Source organism: Limulus polyphemus, unplaced genomic scaffold (assembly GCF_000517525.1).
Source record: "Limulus polyphemus unplaced genomic scaffold, Limulus_polyphemus-2.1.2 Scaffold42, whole genome shotgun sequence".
Lineage (NCBI taxonomy): Eukaryota > Metazoa > Arthropoda > Merostomata > Xiphosura > Limulidae > Limulus > Limulus polyphemus.
The window spans coordinates 781,235-803,383 of record NW_013665652.1 but is presented as its reverse complement, the minus strand read 5'-3'; the positions used below and the strand labels follow the sequence as shown (position 1 = coordinate 803,383).

General features: G+C 32.1%; 1 protein-coding gene across 1 annotated transcript; it reads right to left on the bottom strand.

Moving 5' to 3' along the window:
• Positions 1-773: 773 nt before the first annotated feature.
• On the bottom strand, positions 774-21,821 carry LOC106462005 (solute carrier organic anion transporter family member 4C1-like). The gene is made up of 9 exons (XM_022389223.1): positions 21,099-21,821; positions 20,594-20,680; positions 18,393-18,605; positions 15,450-15,614; positions 5,981-6,176; positions 4,049-4,197; positions 2,975-3,149; positions 2,055-2,119; positions 774-1,651 (listed from the first exon to the last, which is right to left on the bottom strand). Exons 1-9 carry the CDS (start codon positions 21,766-21,768, stop codon positions 1,326-1,328), a joined length of 2,046 nt encoding a protein of 681 aa, XP_022244931.1. The 5' UTR covers positions 21,769-21,821; the 3' UTR covers positions 774-1,325.
• Positions 21,822-22,149: the final 328 nt, after the last annotated feature.

The following is a 22,149-nucleotide window of genomic DNA, read 5'->3' as shown; positions in this document are numbered from 1 at the left end:
AAAAACAATGGATCAGTCCTACACAAAAACCCAGACTTCGTCGCTTGAAAGTGATGCTTTGCATTTAGTGGGACATCAAATGAGTAATTCATTTCGAACTTCTCAATCCACAGCGAACTGTTAATGCAGACATCTATAGTCAGCAACTGGAACGTTTAAATCAAGCCCTTCATCAGAAACGCCATTCATTCGTCAATTGGAAAGGTGTTCTTCTTCTCCACGACAATGCACGTCCACATGTGGCATGTTTGACACAACAGTAGATTATGGAGTTGGGTTGGGAAGTCTCCCCCACCCACCATATTCTACAGATATGGCACCATCAGATTACCATATTTTTCATTCGTTGGAATACAATCTTAATGGGAAAACGTATGCAAATGTGGAAGGTGTTAAAGAGGATATCGACATGTTTTTTGCTTCAAGTGATTTCTTTAATCGAGGCATTAACAACCTTATTGTAAGCTGGAAAAGCATCATCGATAAGAATTGAGACTATTTCATTTAATAAATGTTGTGTTTTGATTTATAAGTTGTTCGGGTCTTTCATCTAAAAAAAAACAACATTAATTTCTTGAGGACCTAATATTTATCTTCCTTTACTGAAAGTGTTATTCTATTTCCATGTGTAATATTTTCTTTATGTTTCTGTTATGACCTTAATAATTGTAGATATGTGGAAATAAGCTTCACAAATCAATTTAGGTATGCTATCGATTAAAAGTTAATATTGGGTTATATTACCTTCGAATTCTACAGGAAATAACAACACCTTTCTCAGCCAAACATTTACTTCATATCTTACAAAGTCACAGTTTGGTTAAAGAGCATTAGACATCACAAAATGATAACATTTCTTCTTGTTTAAGTAACTGATTGTACTGATATAGCTACGGGGGATAGATACATTTTCTTTCCATTTTCGTTGGCAGGAAACCGAGTGTTGTAAAACGGTTCCTTGTGTGCTCCATATTGAAATTACACGCTTTTCGTAAACAAAGTATCTCTTTTATCTGACTGTTATAGTAAAACCATATGATACAGTAATAATAGTAAGGTTTAATTTCAAACAAAATGCAAGTTGTATTGAATGTTTCAACTTAACATGTTCATTCATGAACAAGTTTTGTTTGAAGTGTAAAAATAAAAATAGGATGTGTTAAAATAAGGAATGTTCCGCTCATTAAAAAAAACAAACAAACACAGATATGTAAAACAAAACTTTAACTAAACATGAAGGCACGTTATAAAGAAATGTTTGAGTAACTTATGTTGATAAAAAGTAAAAAAAAAAACACAACAAAAATGGCCACTATTGATACTGTTCACAGTGAGGCTGGGATGCTATTTAAGGAAACTGTATTAGAACCCCCTAGATGACCTGTTGTTAATTCTTCCTGAACTTTATCGATTTGTGATTCTTTACCGTCGTCTTCAGAATAAAAGTTCTTCAATCGGCTGCTTAAAAGAAAGACCAGAAAATCGAAGATAACGCTGAGGGTAAGAAACGCTAGAGATGCTCCATGGAGAGAATATCGGAATTTCTCAGAGTCATAAATCCAGCAGTTTCCCGTTTCTCCACATGTCTCTTCCCACACCAAACATGAAGAGTCGACAATGGCGCCATAAATTAGGGGATAAGGGATGAATGCTACAAATAAGTTGAAATATAATTTGTTTATATATATATTTTTATATTCAAGTTTAAAACACTTGTGAAATAAAATTTGAAGAATCAAGCTTTAGAGGATTGTGAATCTTATTTCGTGTCGTGTTTTTAAAATGATTGTACACTATACAATAAGTAATCAGTTTAAAAATATATATTTTACGTTGAATAAACTTGCTTTTTACTCATTTTAAAATAACTTAACTATTACACTATCAAAGATCATGACATCTGACGCTTTATGAAGTATAAAGGAATGTAGCTAGTGTTGTACGTACTGGTCATCATGGAACAACATTCGAAACGTTTTAAATAAAATACCATAAATTAAATCTGTAGTTTGCAGATAATCTTCATCAATGTAAATATGAGAAAATGAACTTACCAAATAGACAAAAAAACGCCTCAAGAACTCCAAGTGCAAGACTTTTATCCTTTGGTTCCACACACCTGAAGATAAAAAATTCCATTTGAAATATGGACTATAAATGGTATTAAGGTAAATATATAAACTGTTCATATACCAACGGGTTCTTTAAAATAAATCTAGTATGATAGTACATAGTAATGTCCCCTTTTTGTGTACATATTCTTTACAAATATTGTTTTGGGGAGAATGCACCATGCCTGTGTAATATGATTGTTTATTTATTGTTAAGCACGACGCTACACAGTGGGATCTGTGCTCTGCCCATCGCAGATATCGAAACCTGATTTTTAGCGTTATAACCTCAGACTTACCGCTGAACCACCGGGAGGTATGTGATATGATACCCATTATACAATTTTGGAGAATGTCTATTTTAAGTATCATTCCGAAAAACAAACTCAACCAAACTGATAAGCACTGGGATAAAAACAAAATATTTGGTTACCAGCAATTTCATTAGCATAATATAAATTTCACCTGAAAACAAACAATTCTTTGTTGAAATAAGATTGTTAAAATTTCAATCTGCTATTTTACTGTACCAATTCGTTACACATTTGTAGTAGATACGATCCTTCTAGAGAAAGTTAAAATACATTTAATTCTGTGAGGTAAATTATTCTAAGTAAGCCATTATTTTCTCACATGCCTCCCTCCCCTCCCAGTGGAAACTGGGTTTCGATACCTGTGGTGGGCACAGCGCAAATAGTCCATTGTGTAGCTTTGTGCTTATCAGCAAACAAACAAAATTTCCTCAGATTAAACTATTTTTTATTTTATAGTAATTAATTAAGAATCAGCAAAAGGTTAATCAAAACAGGTAAAATACTTTGAAATATAGATAGTAAATAGACTAACAAACGAGAAACATTTACCTAAGAGTTACGAGAGTGTTTCCTACTCTAGCTGTAGCAGAAATCATCTTGCCAATGCAAAGTACTACGATGTAGAAAACAAAGTTTCCACATTCAAAGGGACAATATTTGCTCGTGACCTCTGCCTCGGAAAAGTGTTCATTTCGTTTACTACACAGCTGCAGTTTGTGAAACCCTGAAACAGTAAGTTTTCTTATATAGATAATGAAATATAATCAAACAATTCTATTATAATAATTCATTTTAAATTATAGATGTATGTATCATCAATCATTATATTTTGCATTGTTAAAATTTGAAAACAACAACCTATTCGGCCCAAAATAAAAAAATTGCAAAATACTTTGAGAGAAGCCACGAGAATTATTATCATTTTTGAATTTTTTGTTTAGCATTTAAGAAAATCATAAGTTGTTTACTTGATAAAAGACTTCTTTAGCCAGTTATGCGGAAAATGCATATAAACAAATGGTGCATGTTTGGAAGTCCTAACAAATGAAACACAAAAACCATTGTTATGACTTATAGATCATGAAGACCAAGTTCAAGAAATTTTATAAATATTATGTTAAAGTATAAAGAGGATGTTCATAGTCACACTATACAGTGTATACGTATTTGTTTTTTTGTTTTTTTGCGTGCTAATTTTATATTGTGAAAGGGTTACAGGAATTTAGTTCTATACATATTATCATCGTGATAAGCTAATCAGAAAAACCAACCATTAAGATACGCTAGTAAGGTATGTATACTCTTAGGTCAAACAGATACTAATGTATGCTCTTGGGATAAAATACAGATCAAGGAATGTCACGTAGCTAAATACTAAAGTATGTTCTTAGTACAAAAAAATTCTAACGAATGTCATATAAGACACGCAAATCGTCCAATTTTCGTACGTTTAATGAAATTTAAACAAGAAATTCGTTATAATTATTCAGTTGATATTTTAATGATAACTCTTTATTAGATTCCTGTGTTTTTGGCTCATATTAAGAAACCACTTATTTTATACATATGTAGAGAAAACGTTGAGTGAAAAATGTGAATATAAAAAGTCGTGAATAAAGTCACTTACTATAGACTTCCCTTCTCCAGTCTCGCCAGTGCAGCCAGCAAAACATGGTGAGAAATAGTTAGATACACCATCAGGCCCACAGACAGGCTTAAAAACTCTTGTCGTGCATCCACAATGAGAATTACAGCTATTTTCCAACTGAATGCTATCACGTACACACACGCAGAAAAGGGAAAAGATTTATGATAAGTAAATGTCATTCATATCTGATATTTATAATTTGGTGTTAAAATGCTCCTTACGCAATAATAAAATCATGTTTATTATGATCATCTATATGTAGTACTAACGTTTACAATAGGTAGTTTAAATTAATATAATAGTGTTAAAATATAGTATAAAAGAGGGAAAGTACAGAATGAGATATTTTTCTAATAGTAAATTTTGTGTGGTTACGGTTAGATAGTGAACAATGTGCCCCTGATCGTCGGTGTCCTTTCCCTAAATTCAAATATGTTCTGCCACCTATGATAACTTGACTGAAGTTGTTGATCTTGTAATTGTTCTATTTAGCATGTTTTGTAAAGTGTTTGTTTGGAATTAACCACAAAGCCACACAATAGGCTATCTACGCTCTCCCAACCGTGGGTATCGAAATCCGATTTCTAGCGTTGTAAGTCAACAGACATTCCGCTGTGCCACTAGAGGGCGTTATAAAGTGTTTATAAAGATATGAATCTTTCGGTGTTTATGTATAAAGTGTGTGGATTAAAACAGTAGTGGTTAACTCCAAGAATCCAGTGCAGCATTCATAAAATTCGTTTCATTATTGTCATGATCATGATCAATTACATATAAGTACGCACAACCCTTTTTGTATTCTACAATTATCGCATAAAGCTACACAAGCGTTATCTGTTCGCAGCCTAATTTTAGAGTGTTAGACTTTATGATTAGTTCGTTTGTTTTGAGTTAAGCACAAATCTGCTCAAATGGCTATTTGTGCTTTGCCGTATGGCATCGTATGGATGGAGCCAAAAAGTTTAGATTTATAAGCACTTACAATTACCGCTGAGCCATCGAGAGGATTAAACTGGTGAGAAGACAATTAGTAAGCAACATTTACCCTAACTCTTGGAACACTTTTGTCTGAACAAATACTAGGATCTGAACGTCAATTTTATAGCGCACTAACACCCCCTTAGTGTGGAGCGTCTTTTTGTGGCAATGGGACGCGAACCGAGAGCCATTGTATTCAAATGCCGGGTACAACCAGCCTTCTTAATGCATAAGAAGATGGTTGATTATATATATAAACTAAGCAGAAATATATACCTTCTTTAAAGTTAAAATTTTTCTTTACTATTTTCCTGTCTGTATAATTTAAAATTTCAAATACTAAATAATAAACTCTTAGATAGAAGTTTTTGTAATGTGTATGAACAAATTAAAAGAAACATAAAAGTGTAAATCATTCGAAATTAAAGTAAAGAAGCCTCTAAAATCGGACTTGTATAAGAAAACAAATAAATACGCAACTGAACTGAAGCAAAATTTCGAAATTATTAAGCATTCTCTCATGAAACCTTCCCGTGCTGAAAAAACAGAGGTGGCAAAGACTATTGCTACTTGATGTGAGGAAACATCGAAGAAACAAGCTCTGACGTACTTAATATGACTATAAACTGTTTCTAAGCAACATATCCTCTATATCTACTTTTATAATTTCAACTGGCCTAGCGTTAAGGATCGAAAATCGTGTTCCAGAGTGGTTTTTTGATAAACAGATTGTTTAGTAACAGACTTGTTTGAAATATATGTTTGGCTGGTAAGATATCTAAATTATATTTTGACATAAAAACAAAAATACTTTGTTAAAAAAAAAAACATAAAAGAACCTTCTAGAAACATCAATATTATCATTGTAACATTATCCAAAGAAATGTGTATAGTTTCTGAAGCGTGAGTATGTAAATTCTTGAATTTACCCATTTTCAGAGATGGTGGATCCTGCGAGATTGAGAGAAGTGCATCCAATAAACATCGATGCTAAGAGGCCGAGAATACCGATGACCTCCACCGCAAACATGTAGCCGGTGAGGTACTTTGGTCTAGGTTTAAATTTTCGTATTATTGCACCTCCTCCAAGTATTCCTATTAGCATTGTGAATATACTGATTGTACCTGAAATAATATGGAATCATTTGGTCAAGAATATAAGAAATAGTGACAGAACCAATATTTCAGAACTATATGATATAATAATTTGAAAAAAAATCTAAGTTTATTATAAACCGCTAAAAAGTAGAATTATTCAAACTAATACTAATCGGAATGATCAGGACTTAAATATAATCCATAAATACAAAAGCTGTTGACGTACTGGAAAATATTCCATGAAAGACTTTAATAAAAGTTATCAAATAATCTTATAATTAATTTATTCTTCTAATTATTTGTCACCACAAATGTTTATCTATATACTTTTACCGTATAGTTACATGATAACGTCTTTAAAGTTTGTAAATGAAACGTAGTGTCTTTCAAGACAAACCCCAAGATTTCGAAATATTTGTTAGAGATTACTGACAATAGATGGCCATAGCTTCGTTAAGTGACGCAAAATTACAATATTCAAGTTCTCAAGAATATCTTGGAAACAAAATGAAAATAAAGCAGTATCATTTATTTGATATTAAAGCGAGTGTTTAATTGTTTCGGATTTTCTGGGGCATAGCCATGGTGTCCGAGAGGGGAGATCGAATTACTACCCCAATATTATAAAACTTATGAAAGGTCCAGTATCTTCTGTTTGTTTGTATTCTGATATTTTTAAATAGATATTTGATTTTTATGCGAATCATTTAAATTCTTTGTGTAGAAGAAAAGTCTACATTATTTTGGAAAAAGACCACCTTTCCCACTCAAATAAGTTCAAATTGTTTTATAATTTTTTCATTTTTAAAGAAAAAATTATTCAGTTTATTTATTTTCATTTGTTTATAAATGTTAATATCAATCAGGAAATAAGTTGTAAATCAATGATATTAACTGTGAGTTTGAGAAAATTCTCTTCATAAACTTTTTAAATTATTCAATATTTTGAAAATGCTATTTAACATAGGAAATTATCGTGATAGATTATATATACATTTGAAGATGAAAATTCTGAAATATATATTTTTTTACTTTTAAAATAAAACCCACAGTTAAATGCAGATTTTCTTCTAAAATTTTAAAATAGTAAAAAAATCAGAGAAAATAATTAGACAAATACTCGTACGCTTTATTTCAATAATTCTAAAGGTTTCAACCAAAAATTCATGAGTGATATATTTCTTGGGCTCAACAAAAGACTTTATAAGTTGTTTTCCGTAAATAATAACTCAAAATGTTTTCCTATAGAATTTCAAACTTAGATGGTTCCAGGAGGGGTGTGTGTGTGTGTGTGTGCTCTTTTTTATATAAGATAAATCTTCACTCGTGCTCAGTCGTAAAAAAAAAATATATCTACTAACGTGATGCATCAAATTGAATGCATACGTTCCAACAGCGTAATGCATTGAAGTAACAGGAATAAACTTAACATCTATGTTTCAGCAACATAAACACAGATTTTCTCATGTTTTTAAACGTTTATGCAATTCAAAAAAATTAACATGATGAAATGAAAAAAAATGGCTGTTTTAGATAAAAACGACATAAGCAGTAATAATAAACTTCCAAATAATTCTTATAAGTTTTTAGATCTAAGCATTAAAATATCCAAATTTTTCAGTTTTTTCCCTTTAGAAAAAAAGACATAGAAAACGCTGTATTTTGTTTATTTTTTATCGCATTTGAGAATGTCGAACTTACTCAGCGGAATGTTCAGTATTTAGTTTTGACAAAACTCGAGCTATATGCCGTTAAAAGTTTTTTCTCTACCTTACCGTAGTAGAGTCTCTGTTTTAGGTACTACTTGCATCTTCCTCACAAGCCAGCTAACCTCGGAAAGGACCCTCCCAAATCACTACATTGAATCAAACATTTGTTGAAAGAAAGATGCTATAACAAAGGGAAACCTATCTAATTTACGTGATTCTCAGTAATTAGGATTTAATTATGAGTCTAATAATTCACCAATAAAATACCTGATAAAATGTTTCGTAATATGTCTGTAAAGTTGGCTAAAACAAAGTGCTCAGTGAAAATTGTATTGCTGCAAAACATACATCGTGAATTAATAACTGGAAAAACTAAATAAGCTTTAGTTACAGATGTTTCTAGTTCTGGTTGTTTGTTACCATAGTAACGGTATTAAATCCTAGTACTGACGATTTTCTTGATAAATAAATCTACAGCGAAATTATTTTTCCGCTGTGTTTTAATTACAAATTATATATAAAGTATAAATTTTAGGCATTTGAATGGATTTTCATATAGGTTATGACTGATACTTCACATTATTTTAGACATCTGTTTTGAGTTTAAATTCAAACATTAATTACTCAAATAATTATCGCACAAACGTTATATAATAATGAAATAGTCAAACTACATAAGTTGCACTTGTTAATATGCGTACAAAACGTTAGTTTCACTGTGTATAATACATTATAATTATCACACACCACATTGGTTTAACATTACACTCTACATGTATAACATTAGGAGTACATAAAACCTTGACTTTTAAGAGATATACTGACAGCTCTTTCTATCAACCTCATGCTATGAACTTGTCTATATTAGGTGATGGGAGACTGGGCTTGAACTTGCTATTTTATATTTGATCATCTAATACTTTTGAATATTTATGTGATTCTAATATTGTATTGTTTTAACGAATACTTCATTTTCTTTACCAACGAAACGTATTTAAATAGTAATATCATTCTATGCAATCCAATAACGCGTATATATTCTAGTTGTTTAGAGTAAGTTGTTTATTGACAAGGGTGATGGTGGTAGTACAGTAATTTGCAATTAAATTCCGCACTGAGACGTGTGGTTGTTTTGCATTTATTTTATGTTCATCTTAACCACGTTGTTTTGAAAATTGGCAAAAACGATAATATGCGTTTCTTTGAGTTAAAATTTTTAATGACCGACGGTGATCTCTTAGTTTAGTGAGACTTAGATCGAGATACAATATTGTGTGATAAGATAAATAGAAAACTGTGAATTTAAAAACTTAAAAAGTAAGCAAACAAGGCTGAAGATACTGCAGACATTATTTACTCAAACTACAAACTCCTAATTTGGCTCCATGCTGTTACCTATAATTATATTTGGTGGAATCAAAATAGGGATTTTAGTTTGAGTAAATAATGTCTACAGTATCTCCAACCTTGTTTGCTTACGTTTTTTACGACCCTTATTTGCAGGTTTCAAAATTCCCAATTTTTCATTTATCTTGTTTGCTGGCTTCTTTATGCTCAACTATGGGCAAATGATTACTTGATATGGTATCTAACTTTATACACTGTAATAATAATAAACATAGGCAGTAGCTAACTGATACGGTTCATGATTATTTACTCTAGCTATTGACTAATTGATCGCATTAGTTCGAGACGTAAAATGTTAAGCTGCAGCTGGAGATTGTCACGGAGATTTGTTTGAGAATATAGTGAGCATTTATAGTTTCTTTGTAACTAAATTCTCTCTATATATAATGCATAGCAATAGGAAAATATATGTCTAGACTGAGACACAATCCCTACTATAAGCATTTAAAATTTTACCAGTAGAAAAGCAGCCTTTTTAAATAAAACATATGTGTACTTCTAAAACATCGCTTTAAATAAACCTTCGTGCCTTTCAAAGTAATTATTCTACGAATGTGTGTAATAAAATTTAATATCATAAGTATTGATTTTTCTTATTCCTTCACTACATACATAATATAGGGGTTAGTTCTCCAAAGGCACCGATTGTATAGTGTAGAAAGCATTTAGTTTCTACATGTTACAGCCATCTAATGCTAATTTATTATTGGCTAGTAATTCCCGTTTCACCCTGTACTTAAGCTTTTTCACTAACAGCAGATTTTTGTAAGATAGTTAACTTCAATGGGTATTGATAATATCGTGTACACTAAAATTATGATGTTTTTAACTCAGGTAAAATATAGAAGAAACTAATCGACTTTTAAATACCACCACAACCTTCGCAGTTTGGGGGCAATATACCAAGCCGTTTTTGTTGTAGGCTGACAAGAGAATATCAATGATAATAATAATAAGAAGAAGAAGAAACGGGTCAGATTTTATTTTCCTTGCAAGCCTGACATGCATTTTTTTGTGCATTTTTATATGTGTACAGCCTTAGCAATCAATAGTTAAAGTTTTAAGGGTTGTTTGAACTGAATCTTTACTGTTTAACGTGTTTTTTTCCAGTAAGTTCTTTTAGGATATTATGCGATTTCTTGCCATACCTGGTATGAAATACTATCGTGGTTCGGATAATTACCTGACCGGTAGTGCACAGCTGAAGCACAACAATGTTTTCTTATACCACTATGGAGCAAGTAGAATTCTTATCATAGCTAGCTGGTGTCACATGTGGGAATTCCCATTGTAGAAGACTATCATTTGTTTGAAAGTTTCATAAGTGGCGAAATAAGGACAGAGAAACAGAAAAACACAAGAAAAGGTAATCGGCTCAAATATTTGTGAACCACCCATGTTAGTGTAATTAAAACGGTGTGATGTTTCACAGCTGTTACAGTCTATTTCAGCTAGTTGGTAGAGACGTTAATACAAAATGGAGATCTTAAAAGAAAATGTTCTTTCAAAGCTACCGTAATTCTGTGTTATTCTCTAAGAATAACGTGCTTTATATCTTATAGTTTAGAGTCGTATTCACATAGCTTCAAAAATAATAAACAATGGCTAATAGCCAATTTCCTTTATACTTCGCAACGAATAAACTCTCTAAATACGTTTGTACACACGTACACTGTCATGTTTTCTGCAATAAAAAGCCTGAGAATGTCCAGTTTGAAATTCTGGGCTAACAAAAATAAAATTCAGTTAACAATACATGTAATATATTTTCCCTGCTGTTGATATTTATATATTGATTAAAATGTTCGACTGTGGTTATAAAAATAATCTTGAAATAACACTAATTGTACGCAATAAAACACAGCCGATGAAAATATCTATTCTCTTCAAACATGCGGAGCATATTTGTTACATTTGAGCATGTTTTAACCAAACTAATGTTAAAACCACTGAAGTGTGCATGTATGGATCCATACTTTGAAGCAATGAGCAGATTAAATAAACTGTGGGAGAGTGAAGAACAAAATATGCAAAATTATTTACTTGTGAAGCCGTTCTATTTTAACAAGAACAGATGAATCATGTTGTTTTTTTCACATTTTCTAGTTATATTCAATGGTAATATTTTACACGGGAGATTTACAATCAATGTCTATAGATCGGGCGCAAATTTATTCAGTCACCCTCCCCAATCAATACCAGCAACGTTTTAACAGTTGACAAAACAATATACCGTTGGTTGGAAACGAAATTATTCAAGATAATTTTGGTGTTTTAGATAGTTAAAAACAATGTAAACATGTATATACACGAGAAAAATAAGTCTAATACTATTATTTGCATCAATTCTATGTATGAGATAAAACAATCACTATATAACAATGATGGAAAATTCTATAAAAAATCAAAACTAGGATGTTTAGTGTAAATCCAAAACAAATCATTACTTACAATAGATAACTTTAAAATTAAATAACTGTAAATTTAAATAAAACAATTAAAAATCATACATTTAGTACTTTGTTAACAAATAGTATGATTTCTATTTGTATTATTCAAATCATTATTTATGAAATTTTTAAAATTTTCTATTATGAGTAATGGTTTGTTTTCAATTTATATTAAACATCTTGGCTTTGGCTTATGTATGCATATATAGTGTAATCTAACATCTATCTATGTTTCGAACAAGATGTTAAGAAAACGCTGTTCTCCCCTTCCACCTCCGACATTATTGTCAAGTTCTGACTATAGCTGTATAACAATGAAGAATGGTGTTAATAATGAACGTAATGTTGGAACATGTAGTCTAACAATGAAGAATGATGTTAATAATGACTGTAGCGTTGGAACATGTTGTCTAACAATGAAAAATGATCGAAATGGCGTATTTAAGTGTTTTACACTCACACAAAAGAAACCTATCATTCTACAGGTATTTGACGAAATTGTAGCATTTCGCCACAATTTAATTCTTCGTATTGTTAGCCGACACTGGGCAGCTGGTACTTAATTGTTGATAAACAAATGTTTAAACAACTCTATTTAACAATAAAGAATGATGTTAATAATGAACGTATTTGTAAGTATCAATGCGTTACTTATCCTCTTACCCTAGAAATGGGTTTACTCTTTCGTAAGCTTCAAGCCTTCAACTAATAACTTGAGAAATTAGAACTAAAAAATGACACTAAACCATAAAACACAGAGACATTGAAAACTTGGCCCCCCCCCCAAAATAAATATTGGAGGGCTTGTTGGAGCATTTAGGCTTTAAGCCATAACTTTTATCGTAAGTAAAGCTGTCCTGTAATATAAACATAAAATTTATTGTCAATATAAATATATCTATAACTTTTTCTAAATAAATTTAAATTCAAACCAGTTTCAAATGAATGTTGTTTTTTTTTCATAACTATTTTGTCAATTTATTTCAAGTCTTGTAATTCTAAATTTTTTATTTATTCTCAAGACGCCATTTACCTGTCATCTCGTCTATGTTAGTCACTAGCATTACGCTATTCTGCGTCATTCTTCTGTTTACAGGTGAGACGGACAGATATGTAATTTAGAAAAAAAGATATGGATAATGGAAAAGAAATAATTGTTCTTATTTTCTTATCCGTAAAACCTAACGTTAGGTAACCTAAGTTAATTACTTATACGCCTCATGTACTGTACAAACCTAGATAGTAGATAACTGGCGCCAACGGGGCCTTTATATGTCTCACAAGCAGATTGTTATGTGTTATGGTCTAATCATTTATCTCACGCACGCAATATACTTGAAAGATTACATGTTCCCCATAGGAAGAAAGTAAACTACATAAGACCGGTATTAGTTACTTTAGCGGCTAAGTATCAAAGTATTTGGTACTTATATTATAATTTAAAATGACACTTTATAAAACTACAAGGCAATTATCGAGAATACAGTTTTTACAGTAGCCACAATATTTTGTTGGATTCTGTGATTTAAAAAATAAAGCATTTTACTGGTTCTACAAAAATATGATGCTTTTTTATATTGATAGTTACTGACAACAAGAATAAAACACCCGAGCCCTACTGTTCGTTTCAAAGCCCCCCCCCCCCCCCTCATGATTCTCAGAAGCCTCAATGTACCGATCAAGCTCCTCTATTATACCCGATTAGTTATATAGTTACCTCAGCGAAGATTGGTGCCCTAAAAATATGCGTTAGATTAACTGCCCGAGAAACCTGAGTGCATATGCCAACGTTGTTTCTGCTAATTTGTAAGTTGGGGCATGAATACCATTTGAAAAATGATCCCCCTTTCCCAGGATACCCGAAAGGGGGGCTAAGAACACGAAATTCGATGTCAGATTTGATTTTATCGATCAAGTAAACATACTCTTGGACCACCCAGAATGACTGGCTGACCTTTCGGGTGCGTTTTAGACCATTTGTACACCATATAGATAGAGAAACTTGTCGGGCCAACCCCGAGTCCGCCTGCCAAGTTTGGTCATGCTAACTCCGAAACTATGGGAAGAGTTCACGGACAAATAAATTCAAAAACACATAGCGTGAATTAATGTAGAAAATAGACGGCATACACTCACGCAAGGGCAACACTGAAACATTACTTTTGCTGCCCAAATTTAGACCATCTTCAATCTTGAACTTACGATGCATGTATATGCTTCGACGAATTAACACACAAAAAAAGATTATTTTGTAGTAATGAACATCATTCTTTTATGGTCAAAGAATTATGGTTATAATATTAGCAGGAACCATCCAGCTTAACATTATTAACAATAAAAGTGAAATACACTGTGTTTCCAAACCCTGAACCTCAACAATAGGATTTTGTCTTCATGTCATAGCTATGCAGACAACAAACAGCTATTTCAAAATGTCTAATTTGTTGGAAACAGTGCTTGCAACACACTAGTCTTATTTAAACAAAAGGTTAGGAGCTATATATATAGCAGATTCATCGTCTATTGGTTTAAGAGTGATAGTTTAATAGTTTTATTAGGAAGCAAATACGTTGCTAGATCTGTTATCATATTGTTGTTAATGCGTCTGTTAAGCTGAATGTCATACTTTATAGTTAATGTGTGCCGTTAAGACAACTGAATCGCAGTGTTTTCAATCAAATATTGAATAATCAAAACAAACACTCAGACGCACTATCATCTTACATGAGCTTTATACATACGTGGTCGAAATTTATTCTAGCTTAAGTTACGAAACCGTAGGAATACTCTAAGATATGAGGAAATAATGTTTTTCCTGATAAAATCATTATTATGTTAAGACTTACATTAAAAGTCTTATCAAACTAAAACCATAATATCGTAAATATGGTGTATCATACTACCTCCTGTGAAATAAGATTGAGAAGCATAATTTTCGACAGATTTTCTTGTTTGCTTATTTGATATTTATTGGGTGAATACTCATTGCCTTCTTGGTTTGTAGTTATGCACAAAGCTACACAATGGGCTATCTATGATCTGCCCACCACGGGTATCTAAAGCCGGTTCCTAGCGTTGTAAGTTCGCAGATATACCGCTGTGCCACTGGGGGGGGGGGGGCTCAATGCCTTATAAACGGTTTACAATAACCCGCAATTCAGTTAATGTAAATGTCAAAATACAAACGTTAGATCTAACTGAGTTTGTTATGTTGAAGGCTAACAAATCCAGGAAGGATTTGTGACTCGAAAGATTTCGCAACTCTAATACTGTGATGAAGGAAGATAAGTGGATCTTATTATAATCACCCTTCCAGGCATCTCCAATGTTTGCCTATCTGTGTAGTTTTAAAGCATATGTTATTTACATTATAATAGATTGTATACAGAATTTTCTACACTCTGTGAAGTTTGTCACAAATTTCATAATACTTAGTACTTGAAATTTGAGCGGCAACATATGACCTCTCGATTCTCAGCCCGACGCGCTAGTCAATAGTGCACGCCCCCTCCCCCATAAAATATTACAAGCGATGTATTAGTAACTCTAGCCTGAATCCATAAATTTAATCATACGTGAATTTTAACGATATAAACGTTTCAAAATGGACGAGGCATTACTCTTCACACATTACTTAACTATAATTATTTGGATTTATAGCAAACCTACTAAGCCTATATCTGAATCATTGAACAGAAGATAGGCAGCCAGTAAACACCTCCACCATTACTTACCTGAATAAAAGCTCGCAGATGAAGCCGACTGTCGAAACTGACTTTCTACATATCTTGGCATACTAATGTAGAAACCAAACATGGCGATGAATCGAAAATTTGATCCTAATGTGTGGCACATTAACATAGGATTCTTGAACAATCTTAGTAAGGCCTTTGGGAGTTCTGGAAAAACGATTAAATAAATATGAAGTATAAACATACACATTTCTTGATGTCTTGGATATACTTCTAATTAATTACGTAAATTATCGGTCATCTTCTGTATAAGTGAAAAGTTGTTGTGTGAAAATGATAATAATAATATACCTTACTGTTGACGTTTATATTTACATACAAATTAATTCCTTTGGGATATATGGAATAATTTTAATAAGGTCAAATTACTCTAGAAGTATTACAGTAGCATAGATACTTTGAAGTTTGTAAAATTCGTTACTGAAAAAAACAAAAAACAATATGTACACAACGACTTTTTATTTTTGAAAAACAAAATGAAATCAGCATTTAATGAAAATGGTAATGTTTCTAGAGTGAGTAATACTTATGTGATGCTAAAGCATATATTAACATCATAAAAGAAAGCCAATAACCTGAGTGCTTTCGGAAAATGGACTTTTCTTCGTCAGGTGTAAATGGGGCCATTTATCTCTAATGATTGAAAGTCTAATTTTCGAAAGCGCTCGTTTTTTTTTGTTTTTTTTTCTGTTGATTCTGAGTGCTTTGAAATATCAAGAGTAACTATATCAAATATTAATAATTAACATGCATCCATAATATCCTAAGTATATTTTTCAAATGTATAAATCTATTTAAGTTATTTAATTATAGCCAGGCTCATAGTATTTGGATTTCTTTATTTATTATTCTATGTACTACTTCTGCATATACACAATTTACACGAACATAATTGCAAAGCTAGTAATAAAGGCAAAGTATTTCGTTTTATTATCTACAGTTCGTTGTTAAGTATAAAGCTACACAATGGACTGTCTATGCTCTTCCCATCTGGCTATGGAAACTTAACTTTTTGTGTTCTAATTTCTCAGTCTTACCAGTCAGGAACCCGAGTTATTTTTGTCTCTGGAATATACATGTTAGTCAAAGTATTTATATCTGTCTGTATAATGGTTAGTTGTAGATTCTATTTTTATTGAAATACTTTACAAGAATTACGTGCTACCCATGGAACTACTTCATTCATTATTGATCATACTCAGCCTGATAGCCGTGGTTACATAAAATTGCCCAAAAACTGCAACTTCCATTGTAACAAATTGAACGTCTCAGTAGAAAGACGAGATCAGTTTTAGATAACACATCTTGAAAAACATTCGCATATGTTCAATATAATTTCATTTTGCATGATCACGTTTTAACAGATCAAAGGTACAAAGTCCATTGGAGCTGTATCATGGGTCTTGAGAGATAACGTAGTTGAATCTCATAGCTGCGAATTCACTATCTCGGCTAACTTTTGTTAGTCTTGTTCAATTTCAGATTATTTGTGTTTTTTATCCTGTTAGCGCTGCCAGGAGACATACTTGCTTGATCACAATGGTTTCTTTGGGATCGGAGTTTTCCCGTTTCAAATCATGTTCTTTTCTTTAGGAATAAGAGTGATGTTTAGGACTGGCTGGAGGTGTTGTTTCGTACTACATTGCTGTCCTTTCTTCTAAAGTTGTTACCTTTGGCTCTACATTATTTATCAATATTTTTATACGAATAACCACCATTACGCCCCCAGTGGCACAGTGGTATGTCCGCGGACTTACAACGCTAAAAACCGGGTTTTGATACCAGTGGTGGGCAGAGCAGATATAGCTCATTATGTAGCTTTGTGCTTAACTTCAAACAAACCACTATTAGAATGGACCTTGACGTATTCTTCCAACCATAAGTCACACTAAGTGGTATTGCATGGCGATTGGGAAATCGCCATAAACTGAGTGCATAGGCACTAAGAATGTTGCTCAATATCAGCCACATTCATGTTATTTCAACTTCAAGTTAACCTATAACTGTAAACAAATATATCAGTTATTTGCTACATAAATTCTCAGGACAAACATGTTGATAATTGTTTTTGATAATTTAACACTTGATATAACTACATTTTTGTTATTCTACGTTTATTTATTATTAATCCAAGTATTTCTTCAACGTATTTCAGTCCTAAAATTCAGTGACAGGCATGACGCTTTGTAATTATACCTTATATTTAACCCTTTTTAGTCTTAGTCGTAAAACTTTTATCGGTTTTATTATAATAGGTGAATTATAATACAAATGATGGACTTCCAAATGTCTGAAAATTATTGTTACACTTATAACGCTATGGTTTCCATAGGCCATACTTACCATCGGATATCGAAGCTAAAACTTTGGTGGAGAACGTACGTAGTCCACGTTTATGTTGTGTTCGAAATTAAGATAAGTATGATATATGTTACATATGCGATCGTATTTTGAAAACAAGCAACCAAAAAAGACAGGCTTTTAGAACTAGCTTACATAAAGTATGCTTCATGCAGGATTTAATAAGTGTACGATTTTATTAGAACAGTTAGAAATGTTTTAATCATTAGTAAGCATTTCATGTTCCTTATTTTTTTAGATTTCATAGTTATTATTGTTGTTGAGTCTTGTGTAGGTTAACCACATTTATTTTTCAAGAGCTTAATACGTATAAAATTGGTAGCGTACTGAGTTGACCTGGCCAACAACAACACGTACCGATGAAGAAAGTAAATTTCACAAGCTTAGGAAACTTTGACTTGCGTATGTCATCGATCCAAGAACTAAAGAAATAACATCCATTTAGTATGTGTTTATTTAGAAAACCTGAATGCTAAAATGCTTTTCTTCTCTTTTAGATACTAACAATCAAGAACGAAATTAAATGGGCAAAAATAAGATAAGTGCATTTTTTTTTTCTCATACCTTTGAGTTTTTCCTTAAAGGCCTTATTTTTTTCTGACAAGATATGATCCATACGAGCCTTTTCAGCCTTTGTATTTCCAGTTTTCCTAGGTAGACGTCGAGGAAAAAGACAGATTGGAAGAGTGAATAATATCAAAGCGAGGCCAAGGATAACAAATCCTAACCACCACGCGCCTATCCATCGTGGATCTTTTGTCCCAAATCCTGGATCATCTAAATAGGAATTAAACTATCTTGTTTTAAACATTGTTTGAAAAAGCACTGATTGAATTACGAATATGTACTTGTCAAAAATATAATTATTGTTGAGATTCTCCTTGCATGGGTTTGTTGGCAAAAAAGTATTTTTATAAAAATGGAAAAAAAAAGAGTAATAGTTAATTCCGATTAATAGAAATTATTTCTCAGGTGACCAGTTAAATAAATAAATGAATAATGAAATTTAACATTCTATTACATATTTTTGTTTTAGTATAATGAAAACCAGAAAGATTAAGTAGAAGAAAACATTGTATTGTTTGTAATTAAGCACAAAGCTACACAATGGGCTATCTGTACTCTGCCCACCACAGGTATCGAAACCCGGATTCTAGCGTTGTAAGTCCACAGACATACCACTGCGCCTATGGGGGGGGGGCAGAAGAAAACAAAAAAGTGCATTTAGTTTCTTTTTGATATTATTTCAGAGCGATATTAAAAACTCAAAACTGACGCTACCCAGAAATAAAATATTTAAGTTTAGAAATGGAATGATGTCTGATTTCAAAATATTAATATATTCGGAATTCAATTCGATTATTAACAAGATTGGTGTTAATTTTACATCATAAAAATACATTATGCACATTGAAAAATACTTTATTCAAATACCCATAATAATATAAATTTTTCAACAATTATCAAAACCACACCAATACGCAGATAATACACTTACTAAGTAATCAAAACTGTATAAATATATATATATATATATATATGAACTCATCATACTTCAAGAGGTTGACAAAAAACAAAACATTTTTAATTAGGAGGTTCGAACGTTTCGAAATACACTTATTCCATCTTTAGCAAAATTTCAAAATAGTGTTACAAAGATATATATTAACACATGCTATAGTATCATTAATAACTAATTTACTTAGATACTGAATAAAGTGGTAAACGGAAAAAAATATTGTGTATTACGAATGTATCATGAGTTACAAGTTTAGGTTGAAAAAAGTTTGTAAGTCTTTAAGAGTTGTACGATCTTTAGCTCTGAGTAAACTTTCTTTAACGTATAGTTCAAAGTCTGAAGATCCTGTAGTAACGATAGAGACCTGTGGTTTCAACATGTGAACAAATATATGAGTGGCTGGGCTTATGAAATGGACGGCTAGTTCTGTTTAATACTCCTAAATCTTCACAGACTCAAGTTTTCAAGTGGAGTTTTATTTTACCAATGTGCGTGGCCTTTCAATCACTACAAGTATTTTTATACATGAACAGTTTAGGTAATTGATCTTTATATTGAAATAAGTGTTAAATGCGGAGGCTAGGTCTGTATATGAGTTTGATCTGAATTAGAGAATAGAGTAGAAGTTTCATATTAAGAAATAATTTTTAGTTTGTGAGGATTGTGAGCTCATAAAAGGAAGGGAGATAATGAGAGGGAAATTTATGGAGGTGGCTATCCTACTAATTTTCTGTGTCCATCACGAGAAATCGAACCCCATTGTAAGTCCATACACTTACCTCTGTCCCATAGAAGGAATAGAATGTGACTAACCATGAACATTGTTTAAACGCGATACTCTTTTACAGTGAAGTAATCACTATCTTTTTTTTCCTGAGAGTAATATGCCTACTTTTATTGAGTTATATTATACAAAAAAAAAAAACACGTTTAAAGCTCTACAGCTGTATACTAGAAAATATTTAGTAACATATTTCTTCAGGATGCTAGCTTATATCGTACTATATGATTTATTTTATTTAGGTTTTGAATATGTTTTGAGTATGCGATAATTTATTGTGAACTCCTACATAAATACAAATACGGAAATATGCACATTATCTCTAGTTGTTATGTGTAAATTAAACATCTTGTCTCATTAATTATATATATGTTTTGCAAGTATTAAATCACTGTGTCATCTGGTGTTACAATATACCTAAAAACAACTGCTTAAAAATATTACTCTATTTACGATATCACTTACAAGTTGGATTCTCATACAAACGAAGACATGCTGATGATAATAAGAATCCTATAGCTGGTCCAAACAATCGAAGGGCAAATGAAACAGCTAAAAAGTGAATACAACAAAATAAGTTACTGTACCCTTAGTATTTTGAGTAAAAAGAAACTTTACGTATTGCGAATAAACAAATAAAACATTATTTATACAAATATAATATAATAGTTTTTTTTCATTTATGTAATGATTTATCATCTCTTTAGCACTACCTTGTATGCCATGCTACTAAATCGTGTAAGCAACACACAAGCCTACGATCTACCGAATAAATGTTTATGGTTTATACTTAACTTGAAGCACACTAGGAAGAAAATTGTTAAAAGCGTAGTTACCAGATTTTTATTATATTAACTGTCGTAATCCCATTTTCACAGAAGTTAAAGAACTGCTAAAATTCACTGTTCAATAATAAAAATAACCAATTAATTATAAGCAGTGTTATTGTTATTCAATAAACAATTCTTACCAAAATATAGAGGTGAGTCTTTCTTGGCAACATTATCATCTAGATAAGGGGTTCCTATAGAATAATAAGCCACGGCCCCAAAACCTAGAAGAAAGCTACCTGTGAAGAACAGCGAAACTGCTGGAATAGTTGAGGACAGTTTTACGTCTATACATTCTTTTCCTGAAATTTCACAAAGTTGACTGCTAGCGTTGTTGAGGGAAATGTCAGACCGATCCAGCAAGTGAACCCCGGCTCCAAAGAAAAAATAAGGAGAGGCTGATACAAAACAACTGACAGCTGTAATAAACATGCCTGCTGCTATCCATCTCGGTCTGTGTCCAGAGCCACCAAAGTGACCAATCAAGAAGCTCGTAAAAATTGGACTTAAGTTATCTGCTATGAGGATTAATCCAGTAATTTTACTTTCAAAGGCAAATCTCTTTTCTATGGTAGATAGAATTCCAATGAGATAAGTAAAATACGCACCTTGAGTGAAACCTAGTAGACAAAAATTAATCAGGTATACTTTTGGATTAGCGAATCTTTGAAGCCACCTCGGTTTAAACCTTCCAATTCCACATTGTACATCATCATTATTCTCTGACAATTCTTCCTCAAATGTGGTCTCGGTAGTAGGCACAGGCGAAAACTGCTGCAGGACAGAGGCAGATTTGGACTTGGAAGACATTTTCGAAGACGAATTAGTCGCCTAATGCATTACTTTCAACATAGAGTAACACGTTATCTTGTAAGGATATCAGTGCTTGTGAAACAACTGATTCTAACGTGTTTTCAAAATAAAGTTATCGCTTTGCTTGGTTTGAGTACTTTCTGTTTACATCGGCAGAGCTTTATCTCAACTGATAACGATGGCTCAGTCAAAAAAATATATTAGAGTTTACAAAGTCCAGTGATTTAGGTGATGATATTTCTTATTTTTCTCCTACCTCTGTGTCTCTTTGGAGCTAGCGTTATTACTTGTAATCAAATCTTAAAGATTTACAAAAAATAACATTAAAACACATTAAAGCTCTCTATAAACGGACCCCCCCCCAATGGCACAGCGGTA